Source organism: Macaca nemestrina, chromosome 18 (genome assembly GCF_043159975.1).
Source record: "Macaca nemestrina isolate mMacNem1 chromosome 18, mMacNem.hap1, whole genome shotgun sequence".
In the NCBI taxonomy this organism is placed as follows: domain Eukaryota; kingdom Metazoa; phylum Chordata; class Mammalia; order Primates; family Cercopithecidae; genus Macaca; species Macaca nemestrina.
The window spans coordinates 86,931,392-86,959,359 of record NC_092142.1 but is presented as its reverse complement, the minus strand read 5'-3'; the positions used below and the strand labels follow the sequence as shown (position 1 = coordinate 86,959,359).

The window sequence follows — 27,968 nt, the reverse complement described above, 5'->3', positions numbered from 1 at the left end:
CCAGCATCAGCAGCCAGCCTGCCTCGCCCCCGTGCACACGATGCCAGTCCTTGCCTCTGCACAGAGTGTAAGTCACAGCATGCCCCGGACGCCAGCATTCTCAGGGCAGTTAAAGTGCAGTCGCCCAGACCAGCGCATTCAGGTGTGGGAACGCGCCATGTTCTCCACTGTCAGCGAGGCCACAGCAAGGACCCGTGGACAGGCCCACGCTCCGCACGGAGGAGACAGGGTGGCCAGGCACCTGGAGTGGCCTGAGCTTGCCTGCAAAGCACACTCCTGTGGCGATGGAGTGGGACTTCCCACCTGGCTGCCCAGGCAGTGACACCCGCCAGCCCCTCTATACCTCTCTGCCTCCCTCCCTCCCAAGCATGGGCTCTCAGCTTCCTAGCTGACCCTTCATAAGTCACTGGTCTTCTCTGAACCACAGACTCCTTCTCTGTGTAACGGCGTCTCCGAGTTGTCCTCAGGTTGACCAAGTACAGTATGTGAAGGCTTGGTGGCTTGTCAAACTCCCTGTTCAAAGCCTCCCCGTGTGACAGAAGAAAGCTCTACACAGGATCATAAACGGGAAAACGCGCACTCCTGCTTGGAAGCTCAGCAGCTTCCCAAATAATCTCTTCCGACCCTGAAGTTGAACCAAAGTGAGGCTGCAAGAGTCTCCCCACCCCCGGCACATCCTCCCCTGTGGAAGGGTGGAAACCTGAATACCTCCCATGAGGGGCCGGGACCTAGGAGGGACCCCATGCTATGCCGGAGTCTCCGAGGCCCAGGGCCGGCTACGGTCATGCCACCCTGGGCATCGCTGCCTCAGAACGTCTGTGAGCTTTATTCTGAAATGTTCCAAAATTGACTTTCCAGCTCCTACAAGGGCAGCCAGCCCTGCCTACCGGGCCAGGAAGCCCGGAGCACAGCCAAGAAGCCGGTGGCTGCCGGATGCTCCTAGTGTGCACAGTTCCCTCCACAGGCAGCCTTTCCCATTCCCTGAAACATAAGATTTCCATGAAATATCAGAGCAGGGCTGGTCACCCTGTCCTCACAAACACACACTGTCACGGGCAGGGCAGTGTGGCTGGGCTCTTGGCTGTAGCTAAGGATAGAAAACAGCTCTAATTTTTGGAATTCAGGACAGAGATGAGTAAGAAGCATCGATGCTCAGAGGTGGTTCGGAAGTACAGGGATGCTGCTAGGAACATATGCTCAGACGTGCATTTTTTCAGAACATCCATCAGTCAGCCACTATTACATTCCACCTGTATATGAGGAACGAAATGGAAACATGTGACCTCAAGACTAATGGATGGAGTCTCATGGCAGGGGCTGTCTAGAGGCCACAGTTAGAAAGCTAAGAGAATCCAACCTCCGGGTATTTTATGACTTTATCTACAAATCCTTATGGGACACCCAAGTGCCTGGCACTGGGTCTAAAGTTCGGCATCTAAGCCCGTGCTCAGGGTCACAGGCCAATGCCATTGAACACAGCAGTGCAGCCCTGGCCAGCAGCAGTCCAGTCAGGAAGCCATGGGGAGGAGAAGGGCGGCACAGAGGGGGCCTGTGAGCCAAGGCAGCAGTGGTCCAGTCTCTGAGATCCGAAGACACACGCTGCTCACACCATGGCTAGAGATGGTCATGGACTCCATGGGACTGACGATTTAAATGGGAATCTGCAGGGGAAACCCAAGATGTGGGAGGACGGCAGCCAAGGCAGCTCTGGAGCACTGGCGTCTGCACCATGCATTTCCCAGCGCCACGTGCTTCTCCCACACGGACGGGAGGCCCCAGACACAGCTCCCCGCTCGTGCTGACCTTAGACCAGCCACAGATTTCCTGGTCAGATCTAACCTAAGGGGCTGAATCCTTCCCTGTGTCTGTCCTTGTGAAGGGAGGATTTTTTTAAATGTTCTGCCTTGGGGCCTGGGCAAGGGGCAGAGATTTGCTTGTGGCCCCTGGTGGCTGGGAAGCAGAGGCCGCGCAGGCCCAGTTGGAGAACGGGAACTGTCCCACTGCACGGTCTCCCTGACTCCTGCACCCGGGCTGGGCTCAAGCCAGGGCGACACCCTCAGATGCCATCCAGCGTGAACCGGGGCTGCGGGAATCAGCCTCGATCCCACATAGATGCTGTTCAACATGGGCTCCCAGCCCAGGCCAGCCAGGCCTCCTGGCAGCGCCAGTACAGAGCCCCAGGTAAAGGAGCACGAAAGAAGTGAAAGCCGTTGAGGCACCAGAGGAGCACCTGAGTACCTGAGTCCCTGCACAGCAGCCGGCCGGTAGCTCCTGGAGCGCGAGACCTCGGCCCTGCTCCTCCTGACTCCCAAGTGCCAGGGACAGTGGCCTGCAAGCGAACGGGGAGACAGGCAGGGGTACAGCTGATCTCAGATGAGAACAGGTGACCCCAAGCAGGGAAGGGGGAAGGAGTCACCCAGGGTAAGAACTCCAGAGAACATTCCAGAGTGGGGAGCAGCACCAGCCTGGGCCAGGAAAGGCCACGTGCTCCAGGAAGGTAAGAGAACCAGCGTGGCTGGAGCAGGGAACATAGGGCAGCGGAGAGACAGGGAAGGGTGGAGAACCAAGCAGGGCCCAGTCACCCAGGCAGCGAGCAGCGTGGTCCAAGCTGAACTGGCACGGGCAAAGGGGACTGGCAGAGGGATAGGCAGAGGGGATGGGCAGAGGGCATGAGCTGAGGGGGCACAGGCAGAGGGCACAAGCTGAGGAGGCACAGGCAGAGGGCATGGGCAGAGGGAGCACGGACAGAGGGGATGGGCAGAGGGAGCATGGGCAGAGGGGACGGGCAGAGGGCACGAGCTGAGGAGGTACGGGCAGAGGGAGCACGGACAGAGGGGATGGGCAGAGGGAGCACGGGCAGAGGGGACGGGCAGAGAGCACGAGCTGAGGGGGCACGGGCAGAGGGCACAGGCAGAGGGGACAGGCAGCTGATTACAGGGCTGCTCAGTAATCCAAGAAACGGCCGAGGACCTGGGGTCAGTAGGGCTCACAATAAGACCCACTGTCTTTAAACTTCCCAGCGTTCCTAGCACTGAGGTTCATTTAACGGGAACTCTGGGTAGATGAGGGTGGTCTCCAGCGACACCAAGCATCTCTGGACTTAGGACCTGGAGATCCCAAACACAGGACCCGAGGCAGGCAGCAGGAAGGGCAGCAGCATCCCATGCCATCGGCCTCCCCGACCATCACCCACCCACACCAGGACGTGGGCCATGCAGGGCCAGTGCGAGGACGGTGTGGGGATGGTGGGCAGGGGCTCTCAGCTGTAGCCACCAAGCTGCTAAAGATCCTGAAGCCTCTCTCAGGAGCTGACAGTGCTGAAACACACTCAGCTGAGCTCTCTGTGGTGAGATAATATTTTTAAAGTAAACACTGGACAAGAGTTCAGAGTTGTTTTTCAAGCAGTGAGTCGAAATCATGTCAAAGTGTCACTGAGACACTCCAGGAGGGATGACGTGGGCTCTCCATGCCCAGACCAAGAATCTCCCTGACTTAGGGGGACAGTCGGCTCCTGGGGGGGCTGCCACCTGCCACCTCCGTCCTCCCCAGGCTCCCACCTCAAGGCAATGTCGGGGCAGCCGCTGAGCTCATCCTCTCGCAGGCTCAGGCCCCACCGAGGGCTGGTGTGCAAACATCCAGACCCAGTGCACCCAGGGATGGCTGCGCCCTCCATCCCACATGGAGCTGCCCCAGCTCTGGGTGGCTCCTCCTGCACCACAGGTCACAACGAGCCCTCCCTCCACAATCACTGGCCTCATCCAGGCCTCAACACTTCTTCCTGGCCTTTTTTCAGCACTGCAGGAGACTCTGACTCTAGACTCTGCCTCCACCAGAGTTACCCAAAGGCCATCTGGCCTGTCCTCCCAGGAATCTCCCGCCTCGAGCGTCCAGCAGGACCCAGCTTGTGCCGGCCTCTCTGTGTTGGCGGCTCACAGCTCCACGCCCTGTGCTTCCTGCTCAGCACAGCCACATTATCAGTGCTGACCCACCCGTCTACTGGTTCCCATCCACACCTGTGTCCACGGATTTCCTACTGACAACATCACTCCCACTGCACTCCTCTAAGTGCTAGAGATTTTCAGGCATGTTCTCAGACCAGCAGCATCAGCAGTGACAGGGAACTTGCTGAAAATGCTCATTCTCAGGCCCCACCAATCAGAGGCTGTGGGGTGGGCCCTGTTTAGCAAGGAGGTTCTAAGGCAAGCGGGTTCTGACCTGTGCGAGGAGGGCCCCGTGTGTAGAGAGAGACCATGAAGGATACCACTCCAGGCAGGCTTCCCACCTCCCGCACAGGAGAGCACACAGGCCCGCTGAGCTCTGACGGGTGCGGGCAGCGGTCTAAGGACTAGGCGGGGGCAGGCCCACGTCCCACCGCACTGAGGGATGGCCCGTCCTGTCAGGCAGGCTCCTGAATCCACACCTCCACCACTTCAGAGGCCTCATTTCCTCAGTCCTCACAGTAACTCCAGCAGCTGAGCCAGTCCACGATCCATCTCACGGGAGAAGTGCTCAGACGTCTGCAGAAATGAATGACCCTGATAGAGGTCGCAGGCCAAGTGAGAGGCAGACTGGGAAAGGAGGCAAACGCTCTAGGCCATGAGAAGCCCCTGCCTGCTAATGACCAGTGATTCACACATTTCCAGTGTCTCTTCCTAGAAAGCTGCCGATCCTCAAAGACTCAGAGTTTAAATGAGGCCTTTTCTGCACTGACATGGAAGGCACTGTCTCATATCTGCTTCCTGATATAATCTGCTGGATTACTGGACTTTTATATATTCAGAATTCCCTACTGGGGGTAAAAAGGGAAACAAAACAATGATTTAAAAATCCCAGCCTGGAATCTGTACTGTCAGACCACAGTGAATAGTTATTAATTTATCCTTTTTTCTTAGTCAGTCTACAGAAAGGAATTAACCAATAATTGAAATAGTCTTTTTAAGATCCCTCTCTCTCCTACTTTCACTTGAATGCTGACTTCCCAAGAGCAGATGAAACAATTCCGATAAATGTTAGTCTGTGTGTTGTCCAAGACCGAAGCCCTAACTTCACACAAACACCCTGGGAAGTACAGTTCCATGGTCATTTTTCAGGCGATGGCTCAGTATTCCTGTCCCTGGGATTCCACACGTTAGTCCCCTGTAGTCACAGAGGTGACAAATGCCGGATTTCCGTCTCCGGCAGGACAGTGAACAAATCAGAAGGCCATCCTTTACGAGTCACTGGACTGCAGGGTTGTTCAAAGCCTTAGAGCGTGGTGTTAATTTCCACAACACAACCAACTCCACGACAATTCAGCTCAAGGTCAGCCTCACCATCTCCAGGTAAGTCTTCAGATTCATGTTAGATATGCCATCCCTGTCAAAAATTAATTTTCAACTGGCTTTTGCAAAGGCTTACTCAAGCTGTTTATGAATTTCAAAAGCAACTCTGCATAATGGTTCCAACAATGGATAACACAGAGCAAACCCACGTAGAATTCAAACCTAAAGGCAGCCCAGGCTGCGTGGTTACACACATCACAGCTCAAAATGCTTCCAGAGCCAGGACATGATTAACTGTAACTGTCAATAATTCATCTCTCCTATTCAAGGTGGAGAATAAGAATTCTATGTGGAACGCATGAGACATTTTATCTGTTGGGCTCCTCATCATTATTTGCCCCACGAGAAAATACAATGTGTTGGGGTATGCCAGGATCCTGGGGGATAGGGACACCCCATAAAGGTAAGGCCACATTTGTCCCAAACACGCCAACTCTGGCCATCTACTGGCTAGATGTCTACGATGTCACATACGGATGCTTCAAAAGAACCTCCATTCCCATCAGGTACTAGTGGATGCTGAATGAATACTTGGGATGGGAAAAGGGGAGCAGAAAGATTAAAAGGGGAGGGAGGGGAAGAGAGGAGGTGTCCTGATCAGCAAGAAGTCCACACGCCTGGAGGACAGCTATGAAAACCAGGTGGGCTCCTGATAGGGTGGCCTCGCTCTAAAATCAGGAACTTTATGATTATGTGACATCGTATTTGAGAATTTTAGACATCGGTAACAGCGACATTCCACAAACTACACATGACAGAGACTTCAGTGTAGAAATGGAACACTACCATTTTCTTTCAAAATGCTTTTTTGGTGTGGGCTGCTTTTATTTTGCTTTGGTTTTCTTTGAGTGGGCTGTTTTCCATCAATAATTCTGTTGTAAAGATTTTGCCTATAACGCTTAAACATCTCCTAAAGTGAAAAATAATTTAATCCTGAGTTAAAAGGATCCTGCGCCTCTGGGTCACGCAGAGAACCCGAGTCCAGCACCAGTCGGCGCCTGAGCTCTGGAGAGCTGAGCGCCTCTAGCGCCTGAGAAGTTTGCTCTCCAAGCATCTGGTCTCACAGGGCAGGGATGGGAAGGAGTCTTTCCGGGTGGAGGAGGTGGTGGGGAGGAATCTGGGTGAACTGCTGACTGCTCGGCACCAGCACAGTCATGGGTCAAGACTGCTCCCGACACCTCCATCCTGGGACACAGGCTGTGCATCCAGAAACTCAACCCAAGCTGCTGAGACACCATCAACCCCACTCACTTCCCCAGACTGCCCTTCTGGCCGCTCTGTGGCACTCAGAGCCACGACTGTTCTCACGCTGCTGTCTCCTGCTTCCCTTGGTTTTACTGTGGTCACTCATCTCTCTGCAGCCCTATTCTTATTAGCAATCACCTCAGGACTGCCATGAAAAAGTGTTTCCCTGTTACCTCACACATACAGCACTTATGTTAAAACCACAGAAGATGAATTCTGTAAATAAATGTTTGAGGAATGTTTGTAGCTAAATGTTCTTCTTTCCATGTGCACGGATGGCATCCCATGGACTGCAAGGTCTGTGAATCTGACCACACAGCACAGCATGGCTACGTAGCTACACATTCTCTTTTCCACGTGCATGGCTGACATTCGTGGACTGAGGTCTGTGAATCTGCACAGCACAGCGTGGCTACATGTTCTTATTTCCACGTGCATGGCTGACGTTCCGTGGACAGCGAGGTCTGGGAATCTGACCACACAGCATGGCGTGCCAGCAGCAGCTGAAGGACGGCCGCAGCTGACAGCTCTCACAGCTGCCCAACTCGCCCAGCTGTGCTTCACCTGCCTTTGCCAGCATCACCAAGGGCTACCATGTAGGTCATTCTACTAACTGGGATGTCCATGGGACCAACTCCTGGCAATAATTCAACTAGAATTCAATGACAATCCTTCCCCACTGAAATTAAGTACCTAACATTTTACGTGTAGGATTTTGTAGGAATTAGCAAATGCATACACAGCAGGAATTTAAACTCTTGATTAAGAACCTAACTAATTCCCTTAATGGACAAACAGATCCCACTCTAGGTCCATTTTAGCTCAACTTGTTTCTCTAACTCAGCCGGCAGCTTAGTCATTGAACGATGGGGCCCCACACACTTTCAAGTACAAAACAAAGCTATGAGCACACTAAGACCAAAACTACTGACAAAAGGCAAGCACAAGAACGAAGACACTGTCTACCGTTTCCTGCTTTCAACAGTCAGGAGCTACCGTCCTTCTTATTCCAATGAGACACAGTCTATTGTTCCCTGTTTTCAATAGTCAGGAGCTACCGTCCTTATTCCAATGACACACAGTCTACTGTTCTCCGCTTTCAATAGTCAGGAGCTACCGTTCTTCTTATTCCAATGAGACACAGTCTATTGTTCCCTGTTTTCAATAGTCAGGAGCTACCGTCCTTATTCCAATGAGACACAGTCTACTGTTCCCTGCTTTCAATAGCTGGGAGTTACCGTCCTTCTTATTCCAGTGGAGTGTCTGTCATGACAAACGGAATTACCTAAGTGAAAAAAACTAGAATAAAATGACATGGTATCTTTGCAGTATAATAAACTGACTCCAAATTTGATATAAAACAGCATGTCAATTCACACAAGCCATTTGGAATTCTTAAGAAATAACTATTTTGAAATCTGTGGTTCTCTAAGACTTAAGGCACTTAAATACTTAAACGAGAAGCTAAGAACAATCTGTCTCCTGCGGCTCCTGTCTCTTATCAGAGCCTAAAACAACTAAACAGAAAGACAAGCGCACCCCCCTTTAGCACTTCTCATATTCCTAATGCTTTCCCTCGTAGAAACTCACTGATTCACCGCCTGCCCAGGTGCTCTGGGACAGAGGGGCACAGGCAGGAAGCTGCTGGCCCCATTCTCAGCACATTCGCACCCCCATGGAAATGCTGAAGAGATGACACCACTACGGGTTGAGAGTAAATCTGACATCAGAGACATTAAAGGACTGGCTATTTTTCCAACATTTACACAGACAGCAATCATTTAAAGATGACTTCCTCTGGGTGTCATTTTCACCAAGCCACTATGCCAAATAAGGCAGCTCAAGCAGATATTTTCATAACACCGACCCCACTGGGATAGACATTCCCAAGGACAGAGTCACTGAAAGAGATTTATTACAAGAAATGTTTCCTCCTAATGGGATGAGAAAACAGAATGGCTCGGGATGATGACCTCCCCTTCAAAACAAAGTCAAGTTGAAGATGAGAAAAAGTTCTGCAACTCACCCCAATCCTAACAACCTGTGTTGTACAACAAAATTATGTTTGATGAGGACAATCAGTGGCAAAAATGGCTATGAAGTCTGCTCAGAGCCTTTGCTAAAGAAAAATGTCTTACACAAAACATCAAAAGAACTTAAAAACTCAGACACAAAGAAAATTTGTATTTTTCCTTATAGATACAGATTAATATTAAGCAGGCTCCAAATTTGATACCTTCTCATAAGTTCATTTAGATGTTTTTGTTTTTATGACCCTGGACTCCCCAGAACTACCAAGTTTTGTTTTGTTTTTTTTGCCTCAGCTAACACAGTTTAAATCAAACAAACATCAGGCCTGAAAGGGGTGGCCAGATCTATGTGGGGATTTACACAAAACCCACATCGAAAAATAATTAATTACAACAATTAGTCTGTCGTTACTGCAATGTGATTTTCAATTTCCATGAAAATGAAATCAGGAGCACCCCTCCGTTCCTCAAATTCAATGTGTGAAAAACTCCATTGCCCTGACCCTGCAATTCCTACATACACAAAAACCTGCATATCAATTCCTACATACACAAAAACCTGCACATCAATGTTCACAGCAGCATTCCTGACAACAGCACCATTCCTGACACCAGTCAAAAAGTGCAAACAACCCAGATGTCCATCAATTGATGATGGATCAACAGAATGTGGGCCATCCGTACCTCGGCATATCACGCAGCCATGAAAAGGAACAAATGCTGGGGCAAAAGCTACAATGTGGGTGACGCTACAGGATTCCATTTAGAGTCAAGGTCCACAACAGGTACATCCACAAGGACGGAGATGAGTTGGGTGCCGGGACTGGAGGCTGGGAGAACGGAAAGTGACTGTTGATGGACACAGGGCTTCTTCTGGGGGTAATAAAAAATACTCTAGAATTAGTCTGAAGTGATGACTGTACAACCTTGTGAATGTACTAAAAACCACTGAGACGTATGCTTTAAAACGGTCAACTTTATGGTATATAAATTAGATCTTAACTGGAAAAAAAAAAAAGATCAACTCAACCTCTCTCTCTTCCCGCCATTCTGCCATCTGAATCCTAGCAATCTGTATTAGGTAAAAGTCAATTTTTGTGGAAAACATTGTTTTCAATGTTTCAGATAAGGTAATGAGTCTTCCTAACAGGAAAACCTTTGTTCAGTAGACAAATCAACATCGAGTTGCTAGGAAAAATCAACAACTCAGACGCAGAAGCAGAAAAAACTGGAGATCTTCCTAGTAAGTAAGGAAAACACATGCTTTACAACTCCACGCACAAAGCTAAGTCTGTTTGGTTCTTTCTTTTCTCCTTACTGTAGTAACTGACAGTCATCTGGTCACTTACGGATGAAGGGCACACAGAGGCTCTCCGGGGAAGAGGGCTCTGAAAGGCACACTGGGCAGGCCGAGGGCCAGGCGGGAGGGCGCCTCAGAGCCCTGCAGGAGAGAAGCCCCCGCTAGGAGTCCAAGTAGGACAAAGAGGGTCACATCCTTCTAGATCTCAGAGGAAACGGGCAGTGCATCACGGACCCCGTGGAAGCTGTGTCCTGCCTCTGCATCCTCTAGCCCAGCAATCTGCCTCTGAGAGCCCATGTCCAGACACGGATCCAAGAGACATGAAAAGACAGCAGGCCAATGCTAGTTTCAATAATGAAAGCTTACAGGGAGCCATCCCTGGAAAGCATCCAGACCTGATGAAATAAGCAAAACTGGCTAAAAGCGACTCTGTCCATCTGCACTAACATGGAAAGATTTCTACCGTGTAGGGGAAAGAAGTGAGTTATAAAATCTTATGAAATGTGCACAAAAAAAAACCACAAAAGGTTTAGAGATCTCAGAATGGTGGAATCACAAGTTATTTTCCCTTTATTCTTCATTTTTATACTGTATTACTATTTTTTTTTTTTTTTTGAGACGGAGTCTCGCTCTGTCACCCAGGCTGGAGTGCAGTGGCCGGATCTCAGCTCACTGCAAGCTCCGCCTCCCGGGTTCACGCCATTCTCCTGCCTCAGCCTCCCGAGTAGCTGGGACTACAGGCGCCCGCCACCTCGCCCGGCTAGTTTTTTGTATTTTTTAGTAGAGACGGGGTTTCACCGTGTTAACCAGGATGGTCTCGATCTCCTGACCTCGTGATCCGCCCATCTCGGCCTCCCAAAGTGCTGGGATTACAGGCTTGAGCCACCGCGCCCGGCCTTTTTTTTTTTTTTTTTTTTTTGAGACAGAGTCTCTGTCACCCAGGCTGGAGTGCAGTGGTGCAATCTCAGCTCACTGTAACCTCTGCTACCCGGGTTTAAGCAATTCTCCCACCTCAGCCTCCCAAGTAGCTGGGATCACAGGCACCTGTCACCATGCCTGAATAATTTTTGTAGTTTTAGTAAAGATGGGGTTTCACCATCTTGGCCAGGCTGGTCTTGAACTCCTGACCTCATGATCTACTTGCCTCAGTCTCCGAAAGTGCTGGGATTACAGGCATGAGCCACTGCGCTTGTCCTATACTGTATCACTTTTTTTTTTTTTTTTTTTTTTTTTTGGAGACAGAGTTTTGCTGTATTGCCCAGGCTGGAGTGCAATGGCACGATCTCAGCTCACCGCAACCTCCACTTCCCAGGTTCAAGCGATTCTCCTGCCTCAGCCTCCCAAGTAGCTGGGATTACAGGCACCTGCCACCACGCCTGGTTAATTTTGTATTTTCAGTAGAGACAGGGTTTCTCCATGTTGGTCAGGCTGGTCTTGAACTCCCAACTTCAGGTGATCCACCTGCCTCGGCCTCCCAAAGTGCTGGGATTACAGGCGTGAGCCACCGCACCCGGCCACTGTATCACTTTTTTAAAAAACAACTAAATTAATTTCTAAAAAGCAAAACAAACAAACAAAGATCCTCCTGCTGCTCTGGCCAAGGAAAGAAGACGCCTGGGACGCACCTTCTGAGTTCAGGGTGATGAGGGTGACGTTGCTCCCAATGCTCTGGCTGCCCGCCTGTCCGCAGCTGGACACCGAGTCGCTGGCCTCCGAGCCGCTCTCCCCGTCTTCATGGTGGCTGTCTTCTTGGCCCGGCACCTTCACCACAATGGTGTTCTGCCGACGCCCAGGCACAGCGCTGAACGGGAAAAAAACACACCAACCCAGTGTGGTAAGAGCCACAAGCAGCACGCGAAGGTCAGTGCTTTCCTTATCACAAGATCTAACTCTGCATGGACCAGTGGATCACACAGCCTTCCCAGACCGCTCTCTCTACCAAGATTAATAGCAACTCCATAGGAGAAAATGGCCCGGGGCTAAACGAAACTGTATAAAATAAAACTTAACCATTTAAAGAAAATATTTGTATCACAAAAGAAGTAAAATCATAACTCACTGGGACTCAGGCCTAGTATGCTGCCTTCTGAGTTCAGCAGTCAACCTATAGAATGCTGGTAAGAGTCTTTTTTCAGGCGAGGTTAAAGGAAAGACTAAATCAGAAGACTGTGCCCAGAGGCCTGGGTCAATTCGATCCATGCTGCTGGGCGTGCTGGAGATGGCTCCGCCTCTGCAAAGCAAGCAGCACTCCCAAGTATGCCCACAGGCAAAAAAACCCTGAAGGGGCTTAAAAAACCCACTGAGATCCCATCGGAGCTGCCATCATCCCAAGGGCTGCTGATGTGGAAAGACAGAACACCGCTAGCAAAGCAGGGCGAGGCCAGCTCCACAAGTGCTCAAAAAAAAGATGATTTAGAGACTTACTACTTCCCTTTTTTAATGACCCTTTCAACATCCCCTACCGTGGACTGCTACGCACCAGAAGAGAAAGGACCACAATTTCTCTATTTGCAAAGTCAAAAAAAAAGGGGTGCTGAAAACACTGGCCGCACCCAGAGGAAGCTGCACTCTGCGCTTTCTGGCCTGGGTTCTCCAGAGCGCTGTCCATGCTGAACCTGATCTCAACACTGGCTATCTGCCTGGTTGACCTCAGCGCAAAGCCCCCGAGGCACAGCTAACCCTGGCACCTCCTCACCACCCATCACCAACTCCTCTCCCTTCACCCCACGTATCAGACCCTCGTGACCACAGCTGCAGCCCTGGAGAACTGAGCTAAGACAATACGGAAAGGGGACGAAGCTGGAGGAGGAACAATCCACAAAGGAGACTGAGAGAAAAAGCAAATAGAACTTTGTGAAGACACAGATGGGAAAGAAAAAGCAACAGCATCCTCAGGGGTTCACGCAGCCCTAAGGGGCACTCCTGGGGAGAGCAGGGCCCGGATGCCAGCCAGAGGCCACTGCACAGCCTTCCCCTCACACAGGGCAGGGATGGCGTCTTCTGTCCACTCCCACCTCTGACCCAAGTTCCGTTCAAAATGTCTCAAGAGAAAAAGGCATAAGAAAAAAGTCATAAACTCAACATGCCTGCACCACTTAGCAATCGTGGGAGAGGGTGTCTGTTTGCCTGACACGCTCTGCACAGACAGACAGACGTGAGGACCACTGAGCTAGGTGGGAGGATGAATGCTTTCACTGACTGCTGTGAGGAGACAGAGCCAGCCCCCTCCACAACCCCAGCCAGCACGAGACACGGAAGTCCCCGGCGGCAGCTGCCCCCTGGTGTGGCTGGACTCAGCACTCAGCATCACCCAGCCTGCCCTCCCCGACCTCAGAGAGCTGGGGCGGTGCCTGCCAAGCTCAACCCTGTGACCACAGAGATGAAGTGCGTGCTGGACTGTGCCCTGGCTTGGGGACGTTGACTTATTCTCACGGGACTCCTCACAGTGGCAGGGAAAGGTGGGGTTGGTGCCGTGCTACTGACTTGCTAATGACATTTTCCAGGGAATCCGGTGCCCTGTTGCTCAAGGGGTCTTCCATCTTGGCTACAATGGCGTTCTGCCGATCATTGTTGAGTATTACTGTAGTCTGGGGGACGACGCTAGGGAACAAAAGAATCACAAAGAAAAAGAAGGCCTTAAAACAACAACATTCATGGTAAGAGCACATAAGAGTCATTCAACACAGTCCACTCCCAGGGACCCGCAGTGAGGGGGAGGCCTAAGAGTCATTCAACATAGTCCACTCCCAGGGACCCGTCCTGAGCGGGGAGGAGCCCCAAACGCTAAGGAAGAATAAACTGGAGATGGGGTTTTTAACAGTGTAACTTTCCTAATTGTTGGTGTTCTGTCTGCACAACTGGATAGGCTCAGGACAGCCGGGATGAGGATGCTGAGTGTGTGACACAGAACAGACTGCGACCACACCAGCTGTTATCTCACCCAGTTAATAAAGCTTCTGGGGTGACACACTTGCATGAAAACCGGCTTGACATTTTCAGTCACTCTATCCCAACTAATTCCTATGGTACAGATCTAACGTTCGTAACCATGTAAGTGTTGGTATCGTCCAAAACGGTAGCGCCCTAGAAAGAAAGGGGCAAACATCACAGTGGATTGGGATGGAAGGACACACGTGCTGCCTCCAGGTTGTGCAGGAACATGTGTGAGCCACAACCACAGGGCTCAGGGTTCTGCTTTGAAGGAAACAATTCTACCAAAGAACAAACCACGGCCCAGAAACCACCAAACCTGGTGCCACCCTGGAGGAAGCACCAGTGTGTTCAGACAGGCGGCAGCTAGCACAGCTTCATCTCAAAGTGCAGACTCACCCACAGATTTCAGTTGTGCGTTTTTAAGCCTTAGCACTTTCTGGTCACAGGGAAATCTCAGGTACACTTTGTTGTGGAAGGGTGGGGAGAGAAGGGTGGGGAGAGAAGGAACTAGCACTTGAAATACAAAGTGGTTATCACCTGAGGATAAAACACCGTTCTCGAACTTCACTCTCCAAAAACCAGCTTGGGAAGCCTCTGCCTTTCTGTGATGTGCCCACAGGAAAATCCAGCCTAGCGTCCCTGTAACTGTCCCCACATTGAGTGCGAGCACAGCGCCATGCCATGCCCGAGTAAATCACGGGACCACAAGGTTTTCTTCCTAAAATAAAGGCATAATCAACTACATTTCATTCAAAAATACTATTTTAAAATTCCTCTACTTGTTATTGGTGACACCTAAAGTTAACACAACAAAACCTGATAAATGACCTACAGATCGGGTATGAAAAGCAGCCCAGGTGGCTGCTGGCTTGGTCACCACAGTCACCTACAGGCTGCAACAGTCCTATGCTCCTCAGAGATGTGGAACTGGAGAGGTTACCTGGCTTGCACGAGCTTGGTATGTTCCCCAAGTGGAGGCTATGGAACACTGGTGCCCCGGGATCCTAGGCTCACAGCATGTGGGAAGGCTGGTGTCCCAGGACCCTAGGCTCACAGCATGTGGGAAGGCTGGTGTCCCGGGATCCTAGGCTCACAGCATGTGAGAAGGCTGGTGCCCCGGGACCCTAAGCTCACAGCATGTGGGAAGGCTGGTGTCTCCGGATCCTAGGCTCACAGCATGTCCACACACACATTCATTCTCTCTCTCTCCCCATGAGCAACTGAAGAAGGACGGTGCTGCTGAGTGGCCAGCAGTCCCCTAATGACTCTTCACAGTGGCCACTGGCACATTAACGGTCTGAGAAGAAAGTTTAACAGAGTAAAATGTATTCAGGCCACCATCTGGCAAGGTCATTTGACCAAATATACCTTTTTTCCCTTGAAGATCCTTATTAAGGTGAAGGAAATCATGTTCTAAGGCAACCAGCTCCCAGCTGGAATAATGTGCCCCTCGGGTGCCCCACAGCTTTCTGGGGGGCTCGTGGATACAGACAGCTCTCAGCAACGCAGTCTCCAGATCCCCACCTTCCAGAACGTCCTGTTTCCTAAAGAGGACTCTCCGTGAGCAAGCATCTCGATGTGTGTGTTCCCTTCCACGAAGCCCTTTTCCCACCTAAAAACCACCTCTGCTCTGAGCACACTGGACGCACCATCCACCTAGGGCGCAGACCCCAGGAGCCAGCACAGGCCACCTGAACACTGGCATGGTGGTGACAAAACCAGCGCCTCGCCGGCTGACTACAAAGCCCTCGGTAAGTCAGCTGGGTTGCAATCCTTTGCTTTCAACAAAACAGATGGAGATCATCAAAAACAGTTTCTGAGGACGGACCACTGAGACCCCTGGCACATAACTCAAGGAAGCTGAGGACTCCTTCCTCTCCCACATATTACTGGTGTGACCCGAGTTTCCCTGTACCCTAGAGCTACAAAAACCAAAAACAGCAGAACCAACGTAGAATCCTCTCTCATCTAAGCAGTCAAACATAATCAATCATCCATCGATATAATAATTAACCAAAAAGCCCCATCTAACTACTCAAAAATATATTCCCAGTATTTTATTATCAAGAATTAGTTCTAAGTGGGTGACACAGTCACGCTGTTTTGTTCAACCACTGTAGTAGGAATTCAATCCAAAAGGGGTTTTTTTTTTAGCCCTTAGGGTCTTATGGTTAGGAACACAAACTTTTTCAGCTTCGATTTGCATCCCTGTTTCTGTTGCCCAGGCACGCGACAGCCATGCTAACAGGATGAAATTCTGTGAGGGAAATGAAACGGAAAGCAAAGTTCAAAGAACAGAAAGTGATAGAACATTCGACTGCCAAAAGCTTACTGGAGAGACGTTCAAAATGCATCATGATATTTACATTATAATGGAAAAATTTAAAAAAAAAACAATAAACCAGTTGTGTTTTTAATGATCAATATTATAATGTGCTGTAAAAGTAATTTATTTTAATGTTTAAAAAACCCCAGAAACTACATGCTTTCAACTAATGCAATTTAAATCAACCTCAAATTGCACAAAAGAATACATTTTTTTAAAATTATGGAACAGTAAGGAGAATGAAGTCCCTATCTAAGGACTGATGTGGAAAAAGTGCCACAACAATACTAAGCAACAAAAAACACAGGTAAGTACAGACACATATGTGTGTGCATTGAAATGTGTCTGTAAGGATAGTCAAGAAACTGAGAAGCAGGTCACTGAGCCTCATGAGACGGGCCCTGCAGCATCTTCACAGCACAGACAGCAGCCCACGCAGAGAAGCTATTAACCTGCTCAAGGCCACACAGCCAGTGAATGGCAAAATCAGGTCTGAGGCCAACATACAATATGTGACAGGAGCTGACATTCCTAACCAAAACCACTCTGACCCACAGCCCTCAGCCTTTCATCTGTTTTGCCATCTCCTCACTACGCTTTAGTTTTCCACGTGGCCTTCCCCTGTACGGGGTCCTTCTGCTCATCCAGTGGTGTCTCCCAAAGTCCCTAGGAGAATGCACAGGACATGGCTGAAGACTGTTCGGGACACGGAGGAATTCAAGAGTGAGCCTCCCATTTGAGTAAAATGCCTCTCGATCCGCTGGTTCACATGCTGCTGCTCTGCATGCTGAAAGCAAAGACTGAGAATCCCGACCCAGAGCAGAACCCACCAAGCAGGATGCCAAAAGGCAGCCTAGAATGTTCCCATCCACTGTGCAGGATCAGTTCTGAATTCCACCAGGAGGTGCTAAACTAAAGGTGACTTAAAGTCTGAGGGCTGACTGGCAGGAGCTGGCAGCCACCATGAGACCCAGCCCGGAGTGGGCACTCGGGGACCCACCAGGAAGTAACAGTCTTCATTCTGCTGAGCTCAAGGAGTACTGAGTACTTCGTGTACATGTCTCGCTCCCAGCCATCCTGGCTATTTTACCCGCTTTACCATGAAGACACTGATGCTCAGAAAGATTAGGATCTGTCCCAGGTCTCATCACTTACCAGTGACAGAACCCGTGTTCAAAACTAAGTATTTCTCATGCTTTTAGTCACCTGCTGGACAACAACGGCAATGATCCTATTTAAACTACTGCTACAACTCACCCTTTCATTGTTTGAGTTTTTTAACTATTTTACTTTGATGGATTTAAAACAAAACCTCTTCAGCCAGGCGCCATGGCTCTCACCTGTAATCCCAACACTTTGGGAAGCTGAGGCAGGCAGATGGCTTGAGCCCAGGAGTCCAAGACCAGCCTGGGCAACACGGTGAGACCCCATTTCTACAAATAAAACAAAATAAAATCTTCCACTCTGAAAGCTGTCATGGCAAACATTTTCCACGCTAAAGCTTATAAAGTGGCCTTCCACTTCTCTTCTGCTTCAGGGAACCACCTCATCTCGGAGCCCTAAGCACCTGCCCCATGCTCTAGGCAACTGGCAGGGCGGCCCCTGTTGCTCGTGGACCACACAAAATGGAGCACATGTGAACAGATATCAAGAGGCTTTGTTCAAGTACACGCAAAACAAGCCACCAAAATAAGACATAACATTAAAAATCTTAAGAAATGCAAGATTTGAACTATTTTCACAAATTTGTGTTTGCCATGTTTTATTACAAAAGGAAATGAAAACTAAGTTATTCTGAAGCAGAGACTTGAAAACCTACGCAATGGTTCAGAGACAATGACACGGGAAGGAGGAGGAGAGCAACGCTGAGGACCAGAGCCCAGCCAGTACCTGGATGAGGGCCCAGCAACGCTGAGGATCAGAGCCCAGCTGGCACCCAGACAAGGGCCCAGCAACACTCAGGACCAGAACCCAGCTGGCACCCAGATGAGGGCCCCGTAACACTCAGGACCAGCGCCCCGCCAGCACCCAGTACGAGGGCCCAGCCAGCACTTCAGAGCAGCAGAACATCTGACCCATGCAGCCAGTGAGCAGAACCCGAGAGCCCTCGCAGCAGAGGTTAGCATCGGAAGCCAGCTCCAACTAAGTGGCTCAGGCCGCTGAGACGCCGGGTGGGTCCCGGTCTGAGACTGGGGCTAGGCTCCATGAAAGCTGTCGAATGCGGAAATGATGAGGCGAGAGAGTCACCTGATCTGCAGCGGTGACTCCAGACACCACCGTGGGTGCCTGCTGGACACACACCTCTGCCTGGGCACAAATGATCACAGGACGGAGAAGAGACACAACTCTGTTCTCCGCCTAACCCTCAACTCACACACAGATGCTGAGAGGACAATCTGAGGAGAAAGCAAGCACCAAGCCTCCAAAGATGAGTTGAAACAACTTTCAAACGTCCCAGGGCCAAACCCACTAAATATGCGCCTAACACATCTGCACTGAATACTCAGCAAGTGAGAAGCCCACCCTGGGCACCGCAGGACCCCCAGCCTCCAGGGGCTCCCGCTCCAGCTCACGGCGCGAACAAGGCCCGGCACGCTGCTTCCCCTCGGCGCCCCGCTGAGCCCAAGATCTTGACCCAGAGCTCATTACCTGTGGAGTCCAGTCACCGACCACTCCCATTCACGCCACAATATCCGGCTGTTTTTCACGGCAGGGAGAGGAGGAACTTCACCGGGATATCTGACATATATTTGAACAAAAACAAGCTTTTGTCTCCTTCCCACCGAGTGCAGCCTCACCACGTGACACGTTGCTGCCACGGGTAGGCATCCCTTTTATAATTCAAAGTAATTATTATCAAGTACAGGTTAGAAAAGCTGATATTAGTTTTCTAATTTTTATGAATTCTCTCAAGGAAAAATATTTCAACAACAGCAAGGTAAAAAGAATTAAGTAATTTTTTCTGCTTTCTACTTATTAAGAAAAAATGGACAGATTTCTTTTAAACTCCAGTACCTGTTCCCAAAGAACATTTTCTCCCATGGACATTTATGCTCCTACATAACACACAAGGACCAGGGCCAAACAAAAGAAGAAACTGGTTTGATGTAATGTGCTTACAAAAAGAGGAGCTGCTCAGAGCTTCAGCGGGAGGAAAAGCAGGCCCCCCAAAGCCCCCCAGGCCAGGGCAGCCCATAGCCCACTTCCCTTGCCATCAGGGCCTGTCCCAGGAGCCCCCACACATCCAGACTGCATTTCCCAAGCCCCTTCTGTGCACACACGGCCCTGTGGCCCAATTCCACCCATGGACTCTAACAGGCGAGAGGTGTGTCACTTCCAGGACACAGGTTTTAACAACAGGATGCACCTTTTCACGTCTGTCCCCTTTCCAGGCTGAGGACCCCAAGGCCACAGGGTGAGCACACGGTAGAAGGCTCAGGCATCAGAGGCACTCGGGGCAGTTGTGGGAGCACGAGAATCGCCCAAACTGCCCCCTGAACAAGCAAGATGCACCCTCCCACCGCGCTAATCGCAAGTCCAGGGGACCCTCTACTGCCATGGCTCATGTCACCCAATCAATACCGTCAGCATTCACACTAATCAAACATTTACTAAAGTATATTTCTACTGCTTGCAGGTTCCAGAGGTTTTTTATTTTGTTTTATTTTATTTTTATACACGGGGTCTCCCTACGTTGCCCAGGCTGGTCTTCAATTCCTGGTCTCAAGTGATCCTCCCACCTCAGTCTCCTGAGGTGCTGGGATTACAGGCCTAAGCCACTGCACCACGCTAAAGATTAAAAACTCATAAAAACATGATGTAACAAAAAATACCCAGGAGTAAAAATAAATTGACATTAAAATTTTCTTCCTAATATCTAACGAAATAAACAAAACAGAACATAAAGCCAACTCTCCAAATAACCACTGCACCAGAGAAATGGGAGTAACCTTTAAAAAGTCACTGCTAAAGAAAGAAGCTTCTAGCTTCTGGCAATCAATCGGCTTTGAGAGGCTCCAGATCTAACTCCTCACGCTGCTCTCCCCAAGGAGCCATGCTTGTACACTGACAGAGATCTGTGACTTCAACCCAACAATCCCAAATCAGAAGGCCGAGCAGGTCAAGGACGTGCATGTTTTCTTCCTCTTTCCTAGCAGCTACAGAAATGACTACTAGTGAGAGAGGGAAGCAGCGTCAGAACTGACTCCACAGAAGTCAGCATGCTGCAGCGGCACAAGATGGAGGGTTCCTAGGCAACATGTTTGGGTGAAAAGCCACCCAGGACCCTTCCCACGCTCGGAGGACGCCGCGCACCGCATCCTGGTCTCTAACGCCAGGGCCCTCCGCGCACCGCACCTGGTCTCTAACGCCAGGGCCCTCCGCGCACCGCATCCTGGTCTCTAACGCCAGGGCCCTCCGTGCACCGCATCCTGGTCTCTAACGCCAGGGCCCTCCGTGCACCGCATCCTGGTCTCTAACGTCATTTTTCAATTCACAGAGAAACAGCTGATTCTAGGCTGGGAAAGGCACTCACAATGAGCCGGGAGAAGTATTTGGTAGCGCTGTGCAAGTAAAAAGTGCTCAGGCCAGGCATGGTGGCTCACATCTGTAATCCCAGCACTTTGGGAGGCCAAGGCAGGTGATCACCTGAGGTCAGGAGTTCAAGACCAGCCTGGCCAACATGGTGAAACCCCGTTTCTAATATAAATACAAAATTAGCCGGTTGTGGTGGCAAGGCCTGTAATCCCAGCTACTTGGGAGGCCGAGGCAGGAGAATTGCTTGAACCCAGAAGGCGGAGGTTACAGTAAGAGATCGCCCCACTGCACTCCAGCCTGGGCAACAAGAGCAAAACTCTGTCTCAAAAGAAAAAAAAAAAAAAAAAAACTAACGATGAAACACCTACAATGAAGAGGGAATGGAGGGAATGTCAAGGGGCACAGGAGCCAACTGACAAGCTGCCAGTGGCCAAAGCTGGAAGGATGTGAGCACCAGAATGAAGCAGAACTGGATTCTAACCCACAGAGTAAAGTACATCTCCACGAGCAGACGTTGATGGAAACAGACAAGTGAATAAATGAATCAATGGGAAAGAAGAGACAAGCCTCCCGGGTGGACTAACGACAGGATCTGTGACACTCCACCCTCGAGGAGGCGGCACACAACTCCCCACTCCACAACCGGGTGATGGGCATAGCGGCTTCCTTCCAAAGTGCAGGATGAAAGTGGCAAGAGTCACCTGACTGTGGAAGATGCTGAAGAGCACACCGCAGCCAGGTGATCCCCATCAGCATCAAGCACTGAGTCCTGCTGACGGTGCTGGCCAGGACAGGATGTGACGAGAAGGACTTCACCTCCATGTCCTTCCTCCCCAAAACCCCGTGACCCCAGTCTAGTCAGGAGACAAATTCCAACAGAGGCACATCCTACAAAATACCCGACGCAAAGATCCTCAAAAAGTTGCCAAAAACAAGGAAGTGTGAGAAACGGTCACGGATCAGAGGAGCCCAGGGAGGCTTGGCAACGGAGCGTCCCATGGACCCACAGACATGAAAACATACAGTGGGTACCATGAGGAACAGTGTGTGGTGTTTCTATATTTATTAGAAACACCTATATTTATTAAAATAATTGAATTTATTATTAAAAACCTAGGCTTCACTGGCAAATTCTATCAAATTTTTAAAAAGAAATAAAAATCTCACAGAAACATTTTCAGAAAATAGACAATGAGGGGCAGCTTCCCAGCTCCGTTGCTGAGGTCAGCATTATCCTGATAACAAAACAAAGACATGGTGAAAAAAAAAAAAAGAAAACTGCAGACTAACACATCCCACAAACACAGACGCAAAAACTCTTCATTAAATATTAGAAAACTGATCGGCCAGGCACAGTGACTCACGCCTGTAATCCCAACACTTTAGGAGGCCGAGGTGGGTGGATCACAAGGTCAGCAGATCGAGACCATCCTGGCTAACATGGTGAAACCCCGTCTCTACTAAAAATACAAAGAATTAGCCGGGCGTGGTGGTGGGCGCCTGTGGTCCCAGCTGCTCGGGAGGCTGAGGCAGGAGAATGGCGTGAACCCGGGAGGTGGAGCTTACAGTTTATATATATATATACATATATACATATAAACTGATCCATATAGCAAAAGCAGAATACACGGAGATCAAGTCAGGTTTATGATAATAGAAATGCAAGGTTCGGTTAGCATTCGAAATCGGCGTAATTCACTTTAACAAAAGAATCAAAAAGGAACACCATACCATCATCTCGGGAAGATACAGAAAAGGCATGTGAAAATCCAATGTCCGTTCGTTCATGTGAAAAACTCCCATGAAACAAAGAACAGAAGGAAACTTCTTCAACCTGATAAAGAGCATCTGGGAATAAACGTACAGGTAACATCAGACTTAATGGTGAAAGGCTGGATGCTTTCACTCAAAGATCAGGAGTAAGGCAAAAATATTGTTATAAAGAAAATGCACCGAAATAAAGATCATGTCCAGCACATTAAAGGAAGGGAAGGTATAGAAATTCTATAGGAAGAAGCAAAACTCTATTTAAAGGCAACATAATTATGTATATTTTTTTCAAAAAATCCTACAGAAAATATAAAACAAGTTCATTTAGAAATGGCACAGGATAAAGGTCAGTAAAGAAAAATCTATTGTACTGCTATATCCTTCCAATGAATAACTGGATACTGAAATGTAAAATACAATACCATTTATGATAGCATCTGTAAGTATGAAGTACTCAGAGATAAATGTAACGAAATATGTACAGGAGTTGAACACTGAAAACTATATAAGACTGCTAAGATAAATTAAAGACCTGCATAAATGGAGAGACATACAATGTTCATGAATCAGAATACTCAATATTGTTAAGTTGGCAATTCCCCCAAATTGATCTACAGATTCAATACAATCCCAATGAGTCATGAGTTATTCTAAAACTAGAGAAGTGCTCCAAATTATTAGAATGTGCATTATCATCACAACATTTAAATTTATGTTTCTCATTGGTCTGGTTATTAGATTGTATCTCTAAAGCATACGATTATGTGAATAATTCCGGAAGTTGTATGTATGTAAACTGTATGTTTTCTTTGGCTAGTACTCAGTCCGAGCATGTAGAAGGTATCACAATTAGGTCACCAAAAATATGCAGCTGTGCAAGGTACTCTAGTCCAGTCAGGAAAAGAAATCACATGTACACGAAATTAAATGCAAGCAACCAAAATTCAATTATTAAATAAGAAAAGAATTAAACAAAACCATCTTAGCTGAGACCAGACCATTTCTTCACAATTCAAGCAGCTCTCCCTTGAGTTTGTCAGATTCTAAAGCCTATGAAATGCTATAATTTTGACTGGGAATGTCAATGACCCAAAACTGAAAAGACTGGTTGACCCCGGCCAAGAACTCTGGTGCTCCCATGCCAGAACAGAGATGCTCAGAACGAGGCCTAGCTCTACACACCACCACAACAGCCTTTCCACGAGTATCTATCAACACAATAGATAAAAGACCCTCTAGAAAACAAAACAAAATAAAAGACCCTCTAGGAAATGAAACAGAGAATGAGCAGCCAGCATACTAGAGGGAATTAAAATCATTCCTTAAACAAATATTTCAATTCTCCACAGGTCAACAGTCAGTTCTAAGGAAAAGAACAATTTCTCCCCCATTGAGTCTTACATGACCCATCTCTGGAAGACATACTTTAAAAGAAATCACACTTTTAAAAATCTCCAGAACTAGTATTACACAGAAGCCTATGGTTTACAATTGTTGTAAAATTGTAGAAACATGCTAGTTCTTAATTCTTTAACGTTCTTAAAGATAAACATCTATGACTTTAAAAAGCAGATTTTTAAAATCTATTTTTTAATTAAAATAAACTAAAATAAAATTAGCTTTTTATTTTTAAAAATAATTTTGCGAGTCAGTCAGTATGTTCAGTTAACAAAAACAAAGCAGAAAATCCTGGGCTGTGAGCTGCAGTCTGAGCTGCCCAGCAGCCAACTCCACAGGTGTGCTGGGCACAGAGCCCTGTCACCCGCCCTGTGTCCTGGATGTGCACAGCCACGCGGGCCTGCACCCCCTGACGGGGAACACTCCAGGCTCTGCTGCATCCTATTCACACCACTGTCTCTGTCCAGCTTGGAAGTACAGACAAAGGATGCTAACATTTACTTGTATAAGCGTGAACATGTGCGTGCCCTGGATCCCTGCAGGCCATGTGACATAATGCCCCAACTGACCTGTCCACACTAGCATTCAAAGGACAGGCCCAAACATCTTTAAAGTTAAAACCTCAGGCTGCTACACCAAAATCACAATGAAGCAAAATTCTGCACACCTGCAGGAAGAAAATAAGCACCTACCTACAAAAATTAAAAGACCATTTTTCTTGTCCCCAAGTGGATGATGGCTGTTGGATGAGGCCCATCCAGGTGACTCGCATTTTTATTACAATGATTCAACTTTAGCTTCAAATAAAAAGGGCTTTCTTTTTCTTTCCTTTGTTCTCGAAGTTATTTAAAGAATCTCATTCCGGTGTAGAACCCAAAAATCTGGATCCAAAATGCCAAGTGAGGCAAGCGGTACTCCACTGCCTTTTTGTGTTCCAGAGAGTAAAAGGAAAAACTCATCAGCTCTCAGCACTGATAGCACAGACTGGTGCAAGTCAGTTCTAATAAGAAATAACCCACAGGTGGGGTGGATTTCCACACACAGACAGGGGGCCTCAGTGACGCCCCTGCTGCTGCAAGGCTGTGCCCGCCCTTGAAGGTTGGGCTGGCTCTGAGCAGATGCAGCCGCTCTAAACAGAAGGGCAAGTGACACCGCAGGGGGCAGCTTCTCGCCCTTTCTCCGGGGGCCTCATCACAACTCAAAGCCCCTTAAGGTGTCTGCATCTGTGCTATAAGATTACACTCGGACTTCCCAGCTAATCCCTCACAGCAAGGAGTGAGCCCTGGGAACCCTGGGCTATTTTAACAGCATATGATTTGGATATAATACTATCTGTGACTCACATACTCCTAATCTTCATTTAAAATACCTGAGTCCTGGCCAGGGGTGGTGGCTCACACCTGTAATCCCAGCACTTTGGGAGGCCGAGGCGGGCAGATCACGAGGTCAGGAGTTCGAGAGCAGCCTGGCCAACATGGTAAAACCCCGTTTCTAATTAAAAAAAAAAAAAATTAGCCAGGCGTGGTGGGCGTGCGCCTGTAATCCCAGCTACTCAGGAGGCTGAGGCAGGAGAATCGCTTGAACCCAGGAGGCAGAGGTTGCAGCGAGCCGAGATCCTGCCATTGCACTCCAGCCTGGGTGACAGAGCGAGACTCCCATCTCAAAATATCTGAGTCCCAAAATAAATAATCCATAGAAGCACCTTATTATTTGGAATGCTAACCAATTTTTAACTTTGTTTGGAGACTTTTCCTTTTCAAAGTTCCACTGCCCACATTTTAGACAGACACTCATTCACTCATATGTGTTTACAAATTAGTAATTTTCTAATTTAAACATACTTTTTTCCATTGACATAATGGGATTAAGTTCTTATCTGCTACTTCTCTCCCACAATTTTCTGTCAACAGCTCTCAACTGTTGGCAATTTTTATTTCTAATTTTCAGGACTTATATGGAAAGATACCAGCCTGGCCAACATGGCAAAACCCCATCTCTATCAAAAAATACAAAAATTAGCCAGGCACAGTAGCATGCACCTATAGTTCCAGCTACTCGGGAGGCTGAAGTGGGAGAATCGCTTGAACCCGGGAGGGAGAGGTTGCAGTGAGCCGAGATTGCACCACTGTACTCCAGCCGGCATGACAGAGTGAGACTGTCTTTTAAAAAGAACTTATATGGAAAGAAATGCCAGACTTAATAACACCCTTTTTGTTTTTGTTTTTGTTTTTTTTGAGTTAGGACCTCGCTCAGCCTGGAGTGCAGTGGCACAGTCACAGCTCACCACAGTCTCACCCTCCCAGGCTCAAGCAATCCTCCCACCTCAGCCTCCTAAGGGATTATAGGCGGGTGCCACTGTGCCAAGCTAATTTTTTTATTTTTTTGTAGAGATGGGAGTCTCACTATGTTGCCCACGCTGGTCTGGAACTCCTGGGTTCAAGTGATCCTTCCATCTTGGCCTTCCAAAGTGCTGGAATTATAGGTGTGAGCCATCGCGCCCAGCCTCCTCCTTTAAAAGTCATTCAAACATACCACATTTAAAACTTTCCACCAGGCATGGTGGCTCACGCCTGTAATCCCAGCACTTTGGGACGCCAAGGAGGGTGGATCACCTAAGGTCAGGAGTTCAAAACCACCCTGGCTAATGTGGTGAAACCCTGTCTCTTCTAAAATTACAAAAATTAGGCAGGCAGCGTGGTGCATGCCTATAATCCCAGCTACTCAGGAGGCTGAGGCAGGAGAATTGCTTGAACCTGGGAAGCAGAGGTTGCAGTGAGCCAAGATTACACCACTGCCCTCCAGCCTGGTGACAGAGCAGAGTCTCAAAAAAAAGGAAACCACTCCTCTGTTTTCTTGTGATTTTGCATAGGATATATTTTAAATAGGATTTTAAATAGAATATATTTTTATCCTATTTAAAGCTATGAGAAAATAGAAGAACAATTCTTCTATTAATCTTAATTTTTACAAATAATGGTTTTATTAGCAATATTAATAACCCCCATGTTGATATACAAAAAATATATTCTACAATAGGTTGATTTTGCCTTGCCAATACAGTGCTTTCAAACCAGAAGATCTCACACATCTGGGTTAACTGGATTGTGCATCTGAGTCAGTATTAGGCAACTTTACTCTTATTCCACTGCTTGTTGACACGCAGAGAGAAGCACGGGGGATTTCTGCCATGGCAGGTCTGTGGCTAACATCCGCCCCATGGATGTGTTTTCGTGAACACAGACACTGCTACCCTCAGAAAGCAGGAGGACCCTGGGCTGAAGCAGCCCCAGAGGAGCTCCAGGTCCTCTTCCTCTCATCTTCTTTTTTTTTTTTTTTTTTTTTTTGAGACGGAGTCTGGCTCTGTCGCCCAGGCTGGAGTGCAGTGGCCGGATCTCAGCTCACTGCAAGCTCCGCCTCCCGGGTTTAAGCCATTCTCCTGCCTCAGCCTCCCAAGTAGCTGGGACTACAGGCGCCCGCCACCTCGCCCGGCTAGTTTTTTGTATTTTTTAGTAGAGACGGGGTTTCACCGTGTTTGCCAGGATGGTCTCGATCTCCTGACCTCGTGATCCGCCCGTCTCGGCCTCCCAAAGTGCTGGGATTACAGGCTTGAGCCACCGCGCCCGGCCCCCTCATCTTCTTTTTAAAGATGAGGAAACTAGAAACTCAGATGGAAATGAATGCGTGACTTGGCCAAGGTCACCCCAGTGTCCGTCAGGGCAACTGTACCAGCCAGAGGCCCAAGCTCTACCCCATGCAGATGGAATCCAAACAAGGCACCCTCAAGGCCAACCCACGACGGAAACCACACTCCAGCCTTTGGAGCTCTTCACACAGGAACTTCTCCCCCCATCACACATCGTCAGTGGTGGAATCTAACCACCGATTTTGTCAACACTTTTCCCAAGTGGTGACAATGACCTGCCCAGCACTGGCACAAAGTGACAAGTGACACGTGATGGGCAGCCATCCTCCGGCACACAAGGCTCTGGGGACAGGAGAGGTTTGTTCATCCTTGTGTTTAATTCCTTAGAACAATGGTTCTCAATGCAGCCCAGGGATGCTTTGAGATCCCGTGGGACATATTTGGTGGTCAAGATTCAGGGAGTACT

The 27,968-nt window shown here is 48.7% G+C and overlaps 1 protein-coding gene across 22 annotated transcripts in view; it reads right to left on the bottom strand.

Annotated features, from left to right (window-relative positions):
* The window catches only part of BAN (BTG3 associated nuclear protein), a 127,193-nt gene that overhangs the window by 63,969 nt on the left and 35,256 nt on the right, over positions 1-27,968 (bottom strand). For 17 of the 22 annotated variants that reach the window (XM_071085079.1, XM_071085082.1, XM_071085075.1 and 14 more), the window contains 2 exons: positions 13,380-13,496; positions 11,522-11,697 (listed from right to left, as the gene is read on the bottom strand). In XM_071085079.1, coding sequence (XP_070941180.1) covers positions 11,522-11,697; positions 13,380-13,496 — 293 coding nt within the window. The remainder of the gene's footprint in view (positions 1-11,521; positions 11,698-13,379; positions 13,497-27,968) is intronic. The other 5 variants (XM_071085088.1, XM_071085092.1, XM_071085090.1 and 2 more) reach the window with 1 other exon arrangement.